The sequence below is a fragment of the Hemiscyllium ocellatum genome, chromosome 32 (assembly GCF_020745735.1).
Source record: "Hemiscyllium ocellatum isolate sHemOce1 chromosome 32, sHemOce1.pat.X.cur, whole genome shotgun sequence".
Taxonomy (NCBI): domain Eukaryota; kingdom Metazoa; phylum Chordata; class Chondrichthyes; order Orectolobiformes; family Hemiscylliidae; genus Hemiscyllium; species Hemiscyllium ocellatum.
Genome location: NC_083432.1, coordinates 48,680,123 through 48,695,654, shown reverse-complemented (window position 1 = coordinate 48,695,654; position 15,532 = coordinate 48,680,123). Strand labels below are relative to the sequence as shown.

The following is a 15,532-nucleotide window of genomic DNA, read 5'->3' as shown; positions in this document are numbered from 1 at the left end:
GGGAGACCTAATTGAGTTGCAAAAGATTTGGGATCTATAGATGGATCACTACCAAGAGGACATCGATTTAAGGGGAAAGGCAGGAGGTTTAAAAGGGAATTGGAGGAGGAGGAAAACATTTTTTACCCAGAAATTAGCAGTAATCTGGATGAGAGTTAATGTCACAATGTTGCAAGGTATGGACTGAGTGCTGGAAATGGAGACTAGTGTAGTTATGTTGGTGCAAGATTGGACTGAAGGGCCTTGGTGCCTATGACTGTTAGCCATGTATCACTAGCATTCTCCATATATTGTATTTTGATTAATGTTGTCCAGTTATTAAAAGAAATTCACACAATTGTGTTTTTCCTGTTTTATTACATAATATTTGTGTTCCTGTTAAACAACAGTGTAATGTTGCAGGAGCAGTTATCACAATACTTAATAGGAATTCTACAAAAACAGATCCTTTAAAACCAGCTAAAATCAGTTCTCCCCCTCTAAAAGACAACATTTGATGATTAAATGTGAATCAGACAGAAGAGCTGCAACGTATGAAAACTAGGAAAGTGGCACTAATACTTTAGTTTCCATGCTTGTATTTTTTCCTTCCACAAATACCTGAAATGTACCCACGTCATTTCCCCCCCCCCCCCCCCCCCCCCGCATCACGTTTAATAAGATTACGAATGAGAACATAATCAGTCTTACCCCAGTTACACAAACACTGTCAAAGCAATACTTTTCCTGCATTAGGACACTGTTGAATTCTGATGTTGCAGCCAGTTGGGAAAGGCCATTGTGGAAACAGCAGCCACATCCCTTTTCCAGGTCTACGGCATGCGGATTATAATCAAACAACACACTTCTTTCTTTTCCCCCCGCCCTCCCCAGATAGACAAAACACAACCAGTACTCCGATAAGAATCTCAATTCTACAGGGGAAATTTTAAAAAATAGGTAGTTTCTTTTGGTTTGATTTGTGACTTGGGGCAGGGAAAGCCTCATCCACAAGATCAATGCCTTAGGAAAAGGAGCAGATGTAAACGTGATACACACGTATTTGCTACACAATGTCCCTCTCCTCCCAAACAGGTTGAACATATAGTTGTTCAGTAAGAGGTTTCACCAATCAAACAATTGAGGCAACACTAAAACCGTAACCTGGGACCAAATGAGCTTAAGAGAGATCCTTGGAATATCCACCAAACATTCCCAGAGTGATAGTTACACTTAGTACCTACTCATGTGCTCCTCAGCTGGGGAATGAGTTTGATGACCTCTGGCCATAAGGTGTCATGCTTTACACAGGTGTTTGGAAATAAAGATGGAATTATTAGAGCACTACAATGCATACCTTCAAAAGTCACTAGGCCAGGGATGGCAAGATAATGGAGAATATGGTGCTGTACTTGGATAGGGTAGTTGGGAATCTCAACCTACACCATCATAACCAGCTGGTCGTGCACTATGAGCAGGAAATGCGGAAAGGCACAGTGAAGCTGTTAGGATAAACCTCTTCCTGACCACAATAAAAAAGAAAATAAAAATGGTGTGTATCCAAAAACCAAGTGTCTCTTCTCTGTTCCAATGCTGAAAACTGCTCGGTTTTTCTGCAGTTTGTTTGTGGTACACACCTGCTTTCTCCTCACACACTCGTGGGTGGCAGCAGCAGCAGCACAGATTCTATCACTGGGCAGTGGAAGTTGAACAATGAGCAAGTATTAACATTAAAAAAAAAAGTTTAAAACTGCCTAAGCCATAAGAACAGCAAGTTGCTCTACTTCACAAGACTGGAGTCTTTTGCACCCATCAGCAACCTCAAGAATTTGACCCTTTAAGAAAGCCTGTCTAATATCATTTGACCTTTTAAGAACACCTTTCTCACGAACTGAGGTTTATTGTTTAATAGTAGAGCAGCCTGCACTAGCCAACAAGAGGAGAGTCTTTCACTATAACTGAAACACTACCTTAAAAACAAAAGAGAAAAGAAATCCAGGGGAGCAAGGCTCACAATGGCAGGATACTCAGGAGCAGCCTCACTCCAATAGGGGTGTGACTACAACCATTAGGCAGCCACACACGGCTTTCTAAAGTAGTTGTCACACCTCCAGACACAAGACAGATAAATTTTGTCCAAGCTGCCCTTCAGATCTGGAACATGTGAAGGAGAAGGCTGAGGAGAGGGAGGAAGTTCAACCAAAACCATCAGACATCATATTAAAAAGAGGCTACTGTTTAAATGGCACATCAGCCCTACAGCCTCCTTTCCCCTTCGAGGACTCAAACCCTATCCTACAAGCCAAGGTAACTAATCTACAATTCACTGGCTTCTACAGTTGTTATCCAAAATCTGGAGGAAAAAAAATCATGCTGCATTTAAAAACACAACCTGTCCCATCCCCTCTCAAATGCTGACAATGATATGGGTCTGAAAGAATTGAGAAAAGGTACACCCGGAGAACTATACACCTGTACAACTGAAAACCACTTTCTGAAAAGTCGGGATTATTTTCTCGTCTTGTAAAGTTGTAATGGGAGATGCTTAAGCCCCTCTCCCTTGGTTACTTTTCCTCCTTCTTTTCTTCCTCTTCAGATGGGTACGAATGCCACGTCAGACGTTCCTCATAAAATGAGATAACCACCTGGGGACACTTGACATTTGCCTCTTTTGCTGGAACCAAATCAGCTTCATCAGAATTTTTCCTGGGTGGAGGATAGAAATGCATAAATTTATGAACAACATTTAATTTGACTTGGTCTGGAATCTGCAAATACATAACACACGCAAGCAGATCAGTTAAGCTCACATCAACAGCTCCTACCCAGACAGATTATTTTTGGTGAAAAACTTTGTTTCTCATTTTCTGGGTTGGGGGCAGAAGTGGTGAAGACAAGAGTAACGGGATAATTCTGTCATAGTTCATACAGGCACGATATGCCAGACAGCCTACTACTAAACTTAATGCTTCCATTCTACGAGGTTTTTCTTCCACCCTACTCCACAGCCAGTCTTTTACTCTTGGGTGCTAATTTAGTGCTAGTTAGGGACTGGTTTATGTTCCCATCCATAGATTGAGCTCTTTTACTCTCTAGCCAGAGTAACTTTGTTCGGCAAGAGGTTTTAATTTACAAATCAATTTTAAAAGCTAAAACTCACCACTTCATGAGGAACATGAGCTCTCCGCTGGAGTCCGTAGCCCCAATAATACGCTCTGGCTCCAAACCTCTGGCAAAACCTCTGGGTTTCTCCTGCTGCAAGAGAAACAGATTAGACCTCAGCCAGAGAGGAGGGGTGGGAAGATGGTGTGTCATCACTGTGTCAAGCCAAGAAATCCACAGAGAGACTGTGTTGAGCAAACTCAAGGGATGAGGGTGACTTTTAACTCAACAAGTGATGTGGCGAATTCTAGAGTTTAACTCTCCAAGTCCTATGGAATGTCTCATATGAACTTGGCCAATAAACAGTCATCCTGATACTAAAATATAGACAAGATCTGGCACAATCCGTACCAGAGAAATCGCCAAGAATTATTGTTCAGCACCTTGATCCACAGTACCTGACTACTCCCCTACAGGCTATGAGCTTGTTTCTCACCAAGGGACAGTAGCTTGTTTAAGTAGCTGTTTTGCACACTTGCGTTTGCCCTCATGGTACATGATCTAAACTGTCCTCTGTCTTGATTCCAACTCTGTACACTGGCTTGATGGGAACCCAGGGCAAGGAACAAGAATGGAAGGGCAAATGGATTCATAATTCTATTCCTGCACTATACAGCTAAACTTGGAGAGAATAGCCAATTACAGACTCTCTCCTCACCAGAATAATTCAAGAAAGCCACTGATTACATCAAAGGAGGTCATTTATCCCTTTGTAACAGAAGAGATGTTGAAAATGTTCCTAGGATTTTATTTTGTAATAAACACTGTTTACGCAGTTCAAGGTTAGAGTATGTGCTCAAAAATGGAAGAACAGGTAATATTGAAAAAAAAGCATACTCACTGACCTCCTCTCTCCTCTTCTTGTTTTTATTTTCCTCAGTTTCAGTATCAGACTCTGCTTTTCGTTTGGGCCCCTCTGTTTTATCTATTCCATCATGTGCTATTTTCTGGGACTGTAAAAATTCTGCGATGAGATCAGGACAGTCAAGATTCTCCTCAGGTTCCCATGTATTGTCATCACTGAAAAAAATTAGTTCACTTTATAGACTGCAGGCTGCCAACAAACAAGCAAACAACTATTGCCCCCTTTCCCTCCATCCCGGCACCCCACCCAAAAAAAGCTCAGCTCCTAATCACCGGTCTCAAATAGGGACAACATGGATATAACTGCTGCTGGGCCACTGGGGGAAGATTAGATGGGACAGGGATTTTCATACAAATGCTTAATTGGGACTACATTAAGTTTTCTGTCCAGCATCACTCATCAGATCTGCAATCAAATATATACGTTCTACACATACTTAGGAATATCTAACACACTCCAGGCTGTGGAAACTGTGCAGTCTCCTGCATTGCAAGTATGCAGCTGAGACACAGTAGATGTTGAATGGAGGAGGACTTCTGAGCCGTACTTTGGCATAATTCACTGTAGGCGAAAGTGAGGACTGCAGATGCTGCAGATTAGAGTCAGGATTAGACTGGTGCTGGAAAAGCACAGCAGGCCAGGCAGCATCCGAGGAGCAGGAAAATCAACACTTCTGATGAAGGGCTCCTGCCCGAAACGTCACTCTTCCTGCTCCTCGGATGCTGCCGTAATTCACTGTAACCCACAATAATTTAGCCTGTACTCGCCTAACAGTAAACCACAAACACAGATGGAGGAGCTCATAAATCAGAGCCCCAACACCGAAGTGTGTGTAGCCTGTTTACGGATTGTCAAAGTTCCAATATGAACTTTAATCTTCTTAAAAAACACTTTCAGAAAATAACCAATTCATCGTATCACTTTTGTTCATTGCGCTACAACATTGCATAGAATCGAAGACAAAGAAAGAGGGATGTGGGGGAGACAGCACATGAGGGAAGGGCCTCACCTTAACTACTGAACTGCAATGAGACAGGGATACACTTTGGCTGGGTTATGGGGCAATACAGAGGGCTTTGGCCATTCAAATTTATTCCTGGGGATTAAATTAAGGAAATTTGACTGCTCTTTTTTGCTTTTTTAACTTGAGAATCACATGCCAATGTAATTAAAAGATGTTAATGGGGTGGTTAAGAAGGCAAAAGATGTAATCTAATTGCTTCGTGAAGATAACTATTAAGTGATTATTCACTCAGTTCCAAAATGAAACTCATCTGATAGCTTTACTGCATAGTGTCAAAGGATTCTCTCTGTCCCACTCCTTATGTAGTGACCGGGAATGGTAAATGTGTATGTGGCACTTGGCCAAGCCGGATCATGTCCACGATACTCCACATGATGGTACTGCCTTCTGTAAAAATACCTCTTATAGGAACAGGCATTCAGGAACCAGCCTCTTTCACCATTTCAGAAAGACATGGCTGACTTGGACTCATCTTTTTCCGTACGGTTTCATTCAATCACCTTCTCAGTCTCATCCTAATACTGTCCAGTAAACACTGACGGATGCCAATTCTGTAGCTTTAAAATTATCCTGACACCAGTTCTAAATCTAAACTTCCCTTCAGTGACCAGGGTATAATTTATGTGATCTCTCCTATATTATCTAACCTGGGTAATATTCTACTGAGTCTGTATTACACGCCTTCCAAGGCCGACATGAAGAATGGACAGTTACCTGGGCCAGAATTGTTACTGAAGCTAACATGAAGTTAGTTAAACACTCACTCCGAGAATCCTTTCCACTTCAGCAGATATTCCACTTTCCCTTTCACGATACGCCTGTCCAGTACTTTTTCCACGACGTACTCTTCCTCCTCCTCTTCTAGAACCTCCTCCACTTTTTTCTTGTTTTGCTTTTTCCCCATTGTGTCCAGTCTTAAATTCAGAAGTGAGGCTGAGGCTGTTTAAAAAATAAACATGGTTAACTAAATTTAGAATTTGTAAAATCAACAGAAACAGTATTCTGATCAAAACAGAATTCATCACTTAATGCCCCCTCCCAGACACACTCTAAAAGGACAGCCTGCCACACTGATGGTGTACAGTGTACAGTGAGCGTCAACTGAAAGTTTGCAGGATGTAAAAAAATTGATGATTTGGAAATTCTTATTATTTTCACACACTTGCATTGTCTTACCCCTCCCAATCTCTATAGTCTCCTTCAATCTTACATTTTCAATTTGTTTATGGGAGGGATGTGGGCATTTCTGGCTGGATCCGCATTTATTGCTCTCCCTAATCGTAATTTCCTCCCTTAAAAAGGTCATTAGTGAACCAGATGGGTTTATATCCGAGAACTGAGAAAGATTACATTGTCACCATTAGTGTAGCTTTTTTTATTCTAAATTTTCTATTGAGTTCAAATGTGACCATAATAGGATCCGAACTAACATCCCCAGAACATTACAGACTCGAACATCATTCTAGTGATATTACCATTGCATTCCACTTCTGGCCTCTTATACCATTTCTTATAACTCCACTACTGGTATATCTTCAGCTGTCTGGGTCTTTAAAGGAATTTCTTCCTCAAACTTCAGACTCTGCCACTCCCTCCACCTTTAAAGGTGCTTCTTAAAACCTACTTCTTGGATCAAGTTTTGGTCACCTGCCCTAATATCACCTTACCTGGCTTGGTTTTGTGTTAAACAAAAACGCTCCCATAAAGCAGTATCTTACCACATTATGTATTATACAGATGTAAGTGATTGTACGTGTGTAATAGTATGTGGGGAGGTGAGAGGTAAAGAGTTAAAAGAGCATGGTCAGGGATGTAAGGCAGTTTCGCAATGGTGCAATTTAAAACAAAAATGATCACCCTGTTTAAAACCTCAATTTCCAAACAAAGGACAAAGTAAAGTTACATCAACCAGAGCCATGGTGATGTTTGCAACTGAACGTGTACAACTGCCTCGTTTGCATACAGTCTAGAGAACTGTTGATACCAGATCAACAGGGCTTAAACAAAATGAGTTTCAACATTTTCAACTTGTCACCAGGACCAGTCAAACTCCCAACCCTCAGTCGATTCTTCTAGTCTAGCAAATTCCATTTCTTTTCCCTATTCATTAACTTCTCAGCTGTTGTGATAGGCAATCTCGTTCACTTTGGAAAATAAGTTCATAACATCTACTTATATTTCAACGGGAACAGAGTCAGACACTCGATTTACAAATAAAGAAATTGTGGATTTTATTTGGCTACATAAAGTGAAACTACAAGCTCCAGGCAAAAATCGAGATGATAGGGGAATTCCCGTTTGAAACAGTACTGTAAATGACTGATTTTCATAATAGTGTTCATGCAACTATTTCTGCCGTCACTATTTTGCTGGAGATTTATTCCTATTTTTAGGATCGAAAGATTCTCATTACAGAAGTCCGAGATAGTCTTGGGAGAAACAGAGGACCGCCGATGCTGGAGATCAGAGTCAAAAAGCATGGTGCTGGAAAAGCACAGCTGGTCAGGCAGCATCCAAGGCGCAGGAGAGTAGATGTTTCGAGCATAAGCTCTTCATCAGAAATGTGTCTTGCCAGGGTCGTGTGAATGCTCACACCGTACTAGGTTGGGGTTTATTATAAAATTCCAAGTTATTTGCACCCCTGAATTAATACTGTATTCTACTTCTGTAGCCATTTGCTGGAAGGTGGACTAGTCTAAGGCTTGGTGTGGCTTGTGACAAATATGAGTAAACTTGTGTATTGCACAGCTAGTGGCTAATTCCACAGACCAGCTGCATAGAATCATACAAAGGGCAGGTAGCTGTGACTTCTTAAAAAATACAAAGAAACTTCAGCAAGTAAATCTTTATTAGCAGAAAATCATCATCGCACAAAAAGAATAAGATTAGATATCCTCTTGGGTAATTAAGCAAAACTGGCTGATGGGGTGTTCGAGCACAGGCTTGCCGGTAATGAAAGCACTGAGCTTCATATACCACATACAGAAACCACAGGGGAGAGAACAATCAACCTTACCACAGTTGCCAGGGGAAGGAATTTAAGGGCCTTAAATCAGAACTGTGATCATTGCAATAGCAAAGTCTCAGTAGTTTGTGTAAAATAGACTGAGCTCGGAAAAAGTTGTCCAAATCCATGGAGTTTAAAGGTGTAGTATCATTGTCGAACAAGCAGACTAAGTCTTCTCAGGACAGCCAATGAATGTGATGCTGAGAAAACAGGGGGGAAAAGGAAGCATCTGCACCATGTGGAGTTCATTAACAACCAGATAATACTCCTTGCTCACCAGTGTTAAATGACTGCAAAGGTAGCTCAACTGTTTGCTGAAAAACCTACAACTAGAAGTCAGTCTCTGTGGCCCTATGCTAGCCCTCCCAGAAGTCAGTCTCTGTGGCTCTATGCTAGCCCTCCCAGCAAGTTGAAAGGCAGCAAGCATCACATGAATCAGATTGCATCTACATCCCACAACCTCTTGAAGCAGCATCCTGACCATAAATCTATATAGAGTTCAGGTGCAAGAAGGAATAAGGCAAATATCACGTGCACAGATGCAATAACAGGAGGCCATTTAACCAGTCTGTTCCAACTTTAATTAGTCTTCCACAACTCACTTACCCATAAACATCAATCCATCAATGCTGCACACGCCAATTGTTCCCTAGGATCCATAGCCTGTTGGAGTGTTTGAAATTTTCACCATCCCGTGACTCTAATAATCTGTTCATTCACAGGGCATGACATCGTTAGCTAAACACACTTATTGACCATCCCAGATGTGGTGAACCTCCTCCTCAAACCACTACAGTCCATGTGGTGTCGGGACAAGTTCCAGGATTTTAACCCAGCCAATCACCCAGTAAAGGCATTCCTAAGGGCTTTTGCCCAAAATGGTGATTTTCCTGCTCCTTGGATGCTGCTTGACCTGCTGTGCTTTTCCAGCACCACTATACTCTAGACTCTAATTTCCAGCATCTGCAGTCCTCACTTTTGTCTATTCCTAAGCCATTACAAAGGTCAATTTAGGGTCACCCACATCATTGGGAGTCAGAGTCACAGGAGGTCAGACTGGGTAAGGATCGCAGGTTTCCAAATCTACAGAAACTTGATGAAGCAGGCGGGTTTTTACCACCACCCCACACAATTGTATCCTTTAGTTCTTTGTTTCCACCACTAGAGGGAGGTTTCTACATGTTGGATCCTTTCAACATTTAAACACCCGATCTGATTAATCCTCTAAACTCAGGGGAATACAAACAATATATGTAGCACCATCTCTTCATTTAATTGCTGCACCCCCTCCAAGCCTAATATATTGTTTCCTGAGGTACAGTGTTCAGAAATGAATGATTACTCTAAATAGAGCCTTTGTCAGACTCTACATAGCAGAAGCATCACTTGGGCTAAAGGCCAATATTCCATTAGTTGTTTTGACTGCTTTCCAATCCTCTGCTGTTGATGGTTTCTAAACATTTAGAAAATGCAACTTTTTTCTGCTTCTCTCCTTTAGCTGCTCCTGCAGGAGGTTCAATTTCTTGAAAATGGTTGGCAAAAATCATTGCTTCTGTTACTTAAAGAAAGTTTTTGGCACATTTCGCTGTTTCAAAATTGCTTTAATATTATCAAAAAAAGTCTACATTTAAAAAGTACTGCAGGGATTTTTTTCCCCCAGAACTATTTGTAAAAATACTTTGCAGCAAACTGCCTCAACAAACAGGAGTATCAGCACCACTGGTCTTAAGCATCTTGGCCAGCTTCCACGTTCACTGTGTTCCAGCCCGATGATGCTGCATGGAGAAGGACTGCACCTGGCCTGCTGTCTGCTCCCTTTAGCTTTCAGATGTCTTGACTTATTATGCATTTCCTGTGCATTTTTTTCATCTGCATTTAATATAATGTGGTTTGCTGAAGACCTCTTCTTTGTTTAAACTTTTTCCTATGTTTCGTGTTTACAAGACCAGAGAAATCACTCCACGCATAAAATTGTTTTTGATATCACAATCCAACTCCACCTCATCAAAAGAAGACAAGGTCATTATTGGTTCAAGTACCTACTAATTAGAAGGTTGTGGGTTCAAGTTCCACACCAGAAACTGTGCTTATAAGCCATGCTGCTGCTTCAATGCAGTACTATAAAACTTCTGCAATGTGGAGAATATTTCAGATATGTTAAATTGAAGCCATAGTCTGCCCTCTCAGGCAGGCACAAAGGATCCCATGGTACCATATCAAAGAGCAGAAGCATTCTTCCCAGTGACCTGACCACTATATCTCTCTCAGTCAGTATCATTAAAATTGAGTTGCTTGTTGGTAATCAGCACATTACTGCTTATGGGATCTTACTTCAGACAAATTTGGCCACGGTGTTTTCTACAACATAACCATGATTACACTTCAAAGCAGGATAACCTCATTAGCTATATAGCATTTTGGGGCATCCTGAAGTCAGGAAAGGTGATATACTAACAAAAATATTTCTTTCAATGCATCAAACTGCTTATTGGCAAGTAGGGATGCACAGCTTTGTCAGTGAATGCTCCCATGTCCCAAGAATGGTTTAAGAACAATGAGATATTCCCATTCTCCAGGTTCCATTCATTAACAGTGATGAGAGTATATTTAATTCTCATTGCTCCTCCCCCTACACACCCAGGACAATAACCCAAGCTCAAATGTTCACTGACAAACTAATGGACTGACAGAAGGCTGGATCCTTTGAAGAACAAATGTGTAGGCTGAAGATTTCAGAAGAGTTAGGGAACTAAGAAATACTAGGTATGAAGCAGTAGCAGCAACCATAGATTTACAAACACTTTCACAAACACAGGACTTCCAAAAGTGCCACTGCAGGTAATTAAATACCTTTTAGGTAATCACTGTTGCAATACAGAAAATAGTTATATAGAATATATTTTAATAATTTTCACTGAACATGGCCAAATGTCACATAAGCCAACATAAAAATAAGAGCTTACTGATCCAACTAATCGTGCAGGTTTATACTGAACACTGAAAATAAAAAACATTCAGAAGGACTAAAATTTTAGAGAGACACACATTGAAGTGAAAGTCAGCTTCAGAAGAATCAGAAGATGCTCTTGAAAATCGCATCCATCACCAATTCATGGGTTTCAGTGTCATCTTGCATAAAAAGTTAAATCCCTCATAATTCCAGACAGCAACAAGCTTCATATTCTGTACATTACACTGCAAATCCCTTCCCTCCAAAGTTCTTCAGTGTGAAATGTGAACATTTACAGTCCCAGTCTGGGTAGTCAACAGTTTGGATTATCTAATCGCCTACTTAGAACACTTTTCAAAAACTAGTTTAAAACATCTTGTTTTGCTTGAGATCGATATTTAAAGAATAGGAATTGGTTAAAAAGCAATGTTAATGCAAACATGGAGATCCTGAGGAGCTGTAACAGTCAGATGAGGAGAACTGGGATTACATGTCTGAATAAAAGTCTGCAACCCACATAACACGTCAGGCGCGTTGCCATGTCAAACCTGCAGTCCAGCTTAACATCAGGCTTGCTGGCAGCAATTTATAATAGAGAACCCAGTTTTAACCGTTCACAGCTTGCAGCTGCAGGGAGGCAGATCTGAGGACAAACTGACTAATCACAAAATGAAACTTATGAAATTTTTAGTCCTGTATCACAAGTAAAGAAAATTCTTACAAACAACAGTGAGACTTTAAGGTGTAATTATTTGAGTCATAGTTGACTGGAACCAAACAATATTGCCATTCCCCAACAAAAAACCGTCAGGATGTAACCTCCCTCAGAACATAACCTGGCTAAGGCCCATATGCCTGGACTCCTTTCAGTATGAACAAGTGGTTTTACTAAATCTTTGTGTCTGACACCATTATAACTGGTCTGGGAGGCCTATATTCAAAATCCTTCTTTCACACTATTGACCAATATTTGCACTTACACAGTGCACTAACTCTTGACAACATCATTTACTGACTGTGGACTCATGAGACAATGAATCTGTTACTGGAATGTGAACCAGGTGTTAACACAACCTTGGAAACAAGCTCAGAAACCAGATCTCCTGGAATTAGAATTAAAACAGCAGCAATGGAAAGGCAGCGTAAATCTAAGCTCCACTGCTCTGCAGAGATTTCTCATTAAAAATCAGCTCACATTCTCCCCACTTTCTCTTCCTTCAAAGGATTTTTAAAAATATATAGATTTAGTCTTTCTGGATGTCATTCTATTTTCAGGCAATTTTAACTGCTGAGTACCAATGAGTGCAAGAGACCTGAAGTCAGTACCAACCAAAACACTGGTTTCAATGAGACCCTGTACCGCATCGCAGCCAGTTTTACAGTACTAATACTGCCTGGCACATTTCACTGTATCCTGGCAACACCTTCACCGAGCGTACCTCTTCAACAATATAAACTACAGTAACGGGTGCATCACTTCATTCAGGTCAACAATGGGTTATCCTGCAGAACTGTCACCAGAGGCCTTGATTAAAGTGTCAGCAATGTCTCAGCGGCAGAATTTTCACCTTACAGTTAGAAGGTTGTGGGTTCTAATCCCCCCCACATACGTGCCTTGTACTATCCAAAATATGTTACATCTGATGAGACCTTAAGTGCCATCTGCCTTCTTAGATAAATGCAAAATATTCACAGCAACCCAGAAAAACAACAAGGAAGTTCTCCCTGGTGTCTCCATCACTTATCCTTCAACAAATAAGACTAAACATTTGTTCTGAAGAGTTTGTAGCAGACTTGAAATACTACCCGATTATCTCTCCACAGAAGCTGCCAGTCTTGTTGAGTTTCAACATTTTATTTAAAATCATTACAGATCTGACCACTGCTACATTACTGTTTGAGAGAGCTTATGGTGTCCAAACTGGTTGCTACATTTCCCACATTAAACAGTGATTACACTTCAAAACTACTTCTTGGTTGAAATCTGAGTTTGTGAAAGGCATGGTATATTTTGGCATTAGTTGACAAGAACCTGCTGCTAAACCTTTGCCAAAGATCTGGCTGACAAGGTTGTGCCTATGAAGAAACTCTCCTCCTATGCTGTGGGGGTCAAAATGTGCACAAAACAAAAGACGATTCACAGCAGAGCAAATTATTGAATGAATGCTGCTGTCCAATTCTTAAAGGAAGTCACTGCATCAAATAGCACTGTGATATGATCAGATAATCTCTCTGTAATAAATAAAGTCCTTCATCGACTAGAATCATTCATTTTCTCCCTCTACGGATATTGCCAGATCTGTTAAGTATTTTCAGCATTTTTTGAGATTTAAAATTTTTAACATTTGCAGTAAATTAGCAATTATCCGTTTAGATTTTCCTCATTTGGCTCCTGCGTTGTTGGTACAGGGGCAAATAACGGTCAGGACGCGACGGCGTCCCCATCTCCTGGAAGAGTGGCCACGGGATCTTTAGCAATCCCACAGCGCCTCTCCATTTAGCGTCCCATCGAAAAGATGGCACCTCTGGCAGTGCAGCACCCCCTCATTGCTGCACCACACAGTGTTGGCCTAGATTGCACGCTCAAGTCTCTGCAATGGGGCTTGAACCTTCTGACTTCAGAGACCAAACGCCACCCACCGAACCCCAACTGACGCCTTCAAATTGGGCGGCGAATGAAGGAGGATTCGGTGAAGTGGAAAAATATTTTCTAATTAATGCAACGAGTCCCCGTTAAGCTGCAGGTGGTGTTTGCAACTTTAAAAAGGTAACGTTTAAAAATGCAAACCCGTACCTTTTATAAAAAGGAGCGGCCGACGGTAATAATTGTATTTTAAACCGTCTTCAAATCCCACGATTACTATAATCTAAGAAAACAAATCTTGCAAAAATACACAATCTGTTTTGGTAAAAATGTAAAAGAAACACACAAACAAAAGGCTTCTTCACAACCCGCCACGGTGACCGAGCGCCGCCAGTGCGCAGGCGCGGGAAATTCCAACATGGCGCCGCACCGCGGGGGCTGCCGGGAGTTGTAGTCCGTGCCGGCCCGCCTTCCCGCCCGAACGGGGCACCCCACGCTAGCGACCCTGGGGGCTAGGGAGGGGGAAGGCTTCGGCCACATTCCCGTCCGGTGTCCACTCTCCTGCCCGGAGCGAGGGCGGCCTCGCCGCTTCGAAGCGGGCAGGTTTTCGTCTTATTTTTGTGGGGCTCGGGGCGCCTGCCCATGCGCAGTGAGGCGCCGGACTACAAACCGCGCGCGGCACAAATAGACCCGGGAGAGAGAACAAACATCAGAATTCGGTCAAAAAAAAAGTGTTCTGGTTTCCAAAGAAAAATGCAAGTTCTCTGCAAAATCACGACTGTGAACTTGCATTTAAAACCATCTGCATGAAGTAAATAAATTCTCAGTTTTAAACATTCCCCGTGCTCCCGCACAGCGCACGCGCACTAATCAAAGCAAGTTCATGTTTTTTTGTTGAAAATGACACCCTATTTTTCGCTAAAACTCGACGCGGCATTTCAAAAAAAAAGATGAACAACATTAAGTCTTCCGCGGCGGGGCGACGGGGATAACTTCGACTGAGGAAGGGAAGGAGACACTTTTCAATGGTCAGGCCGCGGCCTAGGCCCAGGGATCGGCACAAAAACCCCGAGACACAATAAAGCCCGAGGCCGCCCTCCCCTCACACACCACCTCCCCCCCCACCCACCCCCCCAAACACCACACAAACAACAACCCTTCACCTCCTCCTAAACAACCCCTTCGCCGCTGACCCGAAAATTACAAAGGGCGAACAGACACGAGGCAGCGGGGTATACGCCCTTTGCTTTTTTGATTTTTTGTTTGAAAGGTGTTTTTTAAAAAATAAAATAAATAAATAAAAGAGTGGAAATGCTTTACCCATGTTGCCGCTAAAGATGGTGGCGTGCCGGGGAGTCGGAACCAATCTGCGGGATTGGGCGAGTAGCCGGAGCTCGGGAGGAGGCGGACCCGGGAATGGTGGGTGGGCGGCGGTTGGTGGGGGTGGGGGGAAATATGCTGCTGCTGCACTCGGCCACAACCGTCCTGAGGTAAATCAACGGCGTTTGAGCGGGGGCGTGCTGCTTAAAAACAAAAAAAAACACCCGGCTAATTCTTAACTGCTGTGCCTTAGCCCCGGCTTCGTGTGGTTATGTTACCGCTGCCGTGTTTGTTTTGACGTGATAAACTCAGTGGCAGGGCTGCAGATTGTTCGGATCACAAAACCACCAAAAGGAATCATTTAAACCATAGGCTATTCCAGTGTTGTCCTTAACACCTTGTCTTTCACTCAGAGGTGTCTCTATCTCTTGGTGAGGCCACACCTGGAGCACTGTGTGCAGATTTGGTCTCCATTCTTAAGCAATGATGTACTGGCACTGGAGGGGGTGCACCAGGTTGATTCTGGAGTTGAGGGGGTTGGTTTATGAGGAGAGACTGAGTAGGTTGGGATTATTTTCATTGGAGCTGAAAATGTGTTGCTGGAAAGGCGCAGCAGGTCAGGCAGCATCAAAGGAGCAGGA

General features: G+C 42.3%; 2 protein-coding genes across 6 annotated transcripts in view; one reads left to right on the top strand and one right to left on the bottom strand.

Moving 5' to 3' along the window:
• Positions 1 to 631: 631 nt before the first annotated feature.
• On the bottom strand, positions 632 to 14,997 carry cbx1b (chromobox homolog 1b (HP1 beta homolog Drosophila)). 3 transcript variants are annotated; one of them, XM_060848857.1, is made up of 5 exons: positions 14,892 to 14,997; positions 5,795 to 5,969; positions 3,987 to 4,161; positions 3,140 to 3,234; positions 632 to 2,685 (listed from the first exon to the last, which is right to left on the bottom strand). In XM_060848857.1, the coding sequence occupies exons 1-5, from the start codon at positions 14,893 to 14,895 to the stop codon at positions 2,544 to 2,546; spliced, it is 591 nt and encodes a 196-aa protein (XP_060704840.1). In that variant the 5' UTR covers positions 14,896 to 14,997; the 3' UTR covers positions 632 to 2,543. The 3 variants fall into 3 exon arrangements, with proteins under 3 accessions (XP_060704840.1, XP_060704841.1, XP_060704843.1); XM_060848858.1 differs by having other exon boundaries at positions 3,140 to 3,231; XM_060848860.1 differs by lacking the exon at positions 14,892 to 14,997 and adding an exon at positions 13,782 to 13,945.
• LOC132830911 (sorting nexin-11-like) overlaps positions 14,975 to 15,532 on the top strand; it is a 126,260-nt gene continuing 125,702 nt past the window's right edge. For all 3 annotated transcript variants that reach the window (XM_060848854.1, XM_060848856.1, XM_060848855.1), the window contains exon 1: positions 14,975 to 15,061. The gene's annotated coding sequence lies outside the window, so the exon portion shown is untranslated. The remainder of the gene's footprint in view (positions 15,062 to 15,532) is intronic.

Excerpts from the sequence above, each read along its gene's own strand:
- cbx1b (XM_060848857.1), bottom strand. Across the intron at positions 3,235-3,986 it reads ACAAGAAGAGGAGAGAGGAG|CAGGAGAAACCCAGAGGTTT; the intron begins GTCAGTGAGTAT and ends TTTCTCTTGCAG. Across the intron at positions 2,686-3,139 it reads CTCATGTTCCTCATGAAGTG|GAAAAATTCTGATGAAGCTG; the intron begins GTGAGTTTTAGC and ends TCCTCCACCCAG.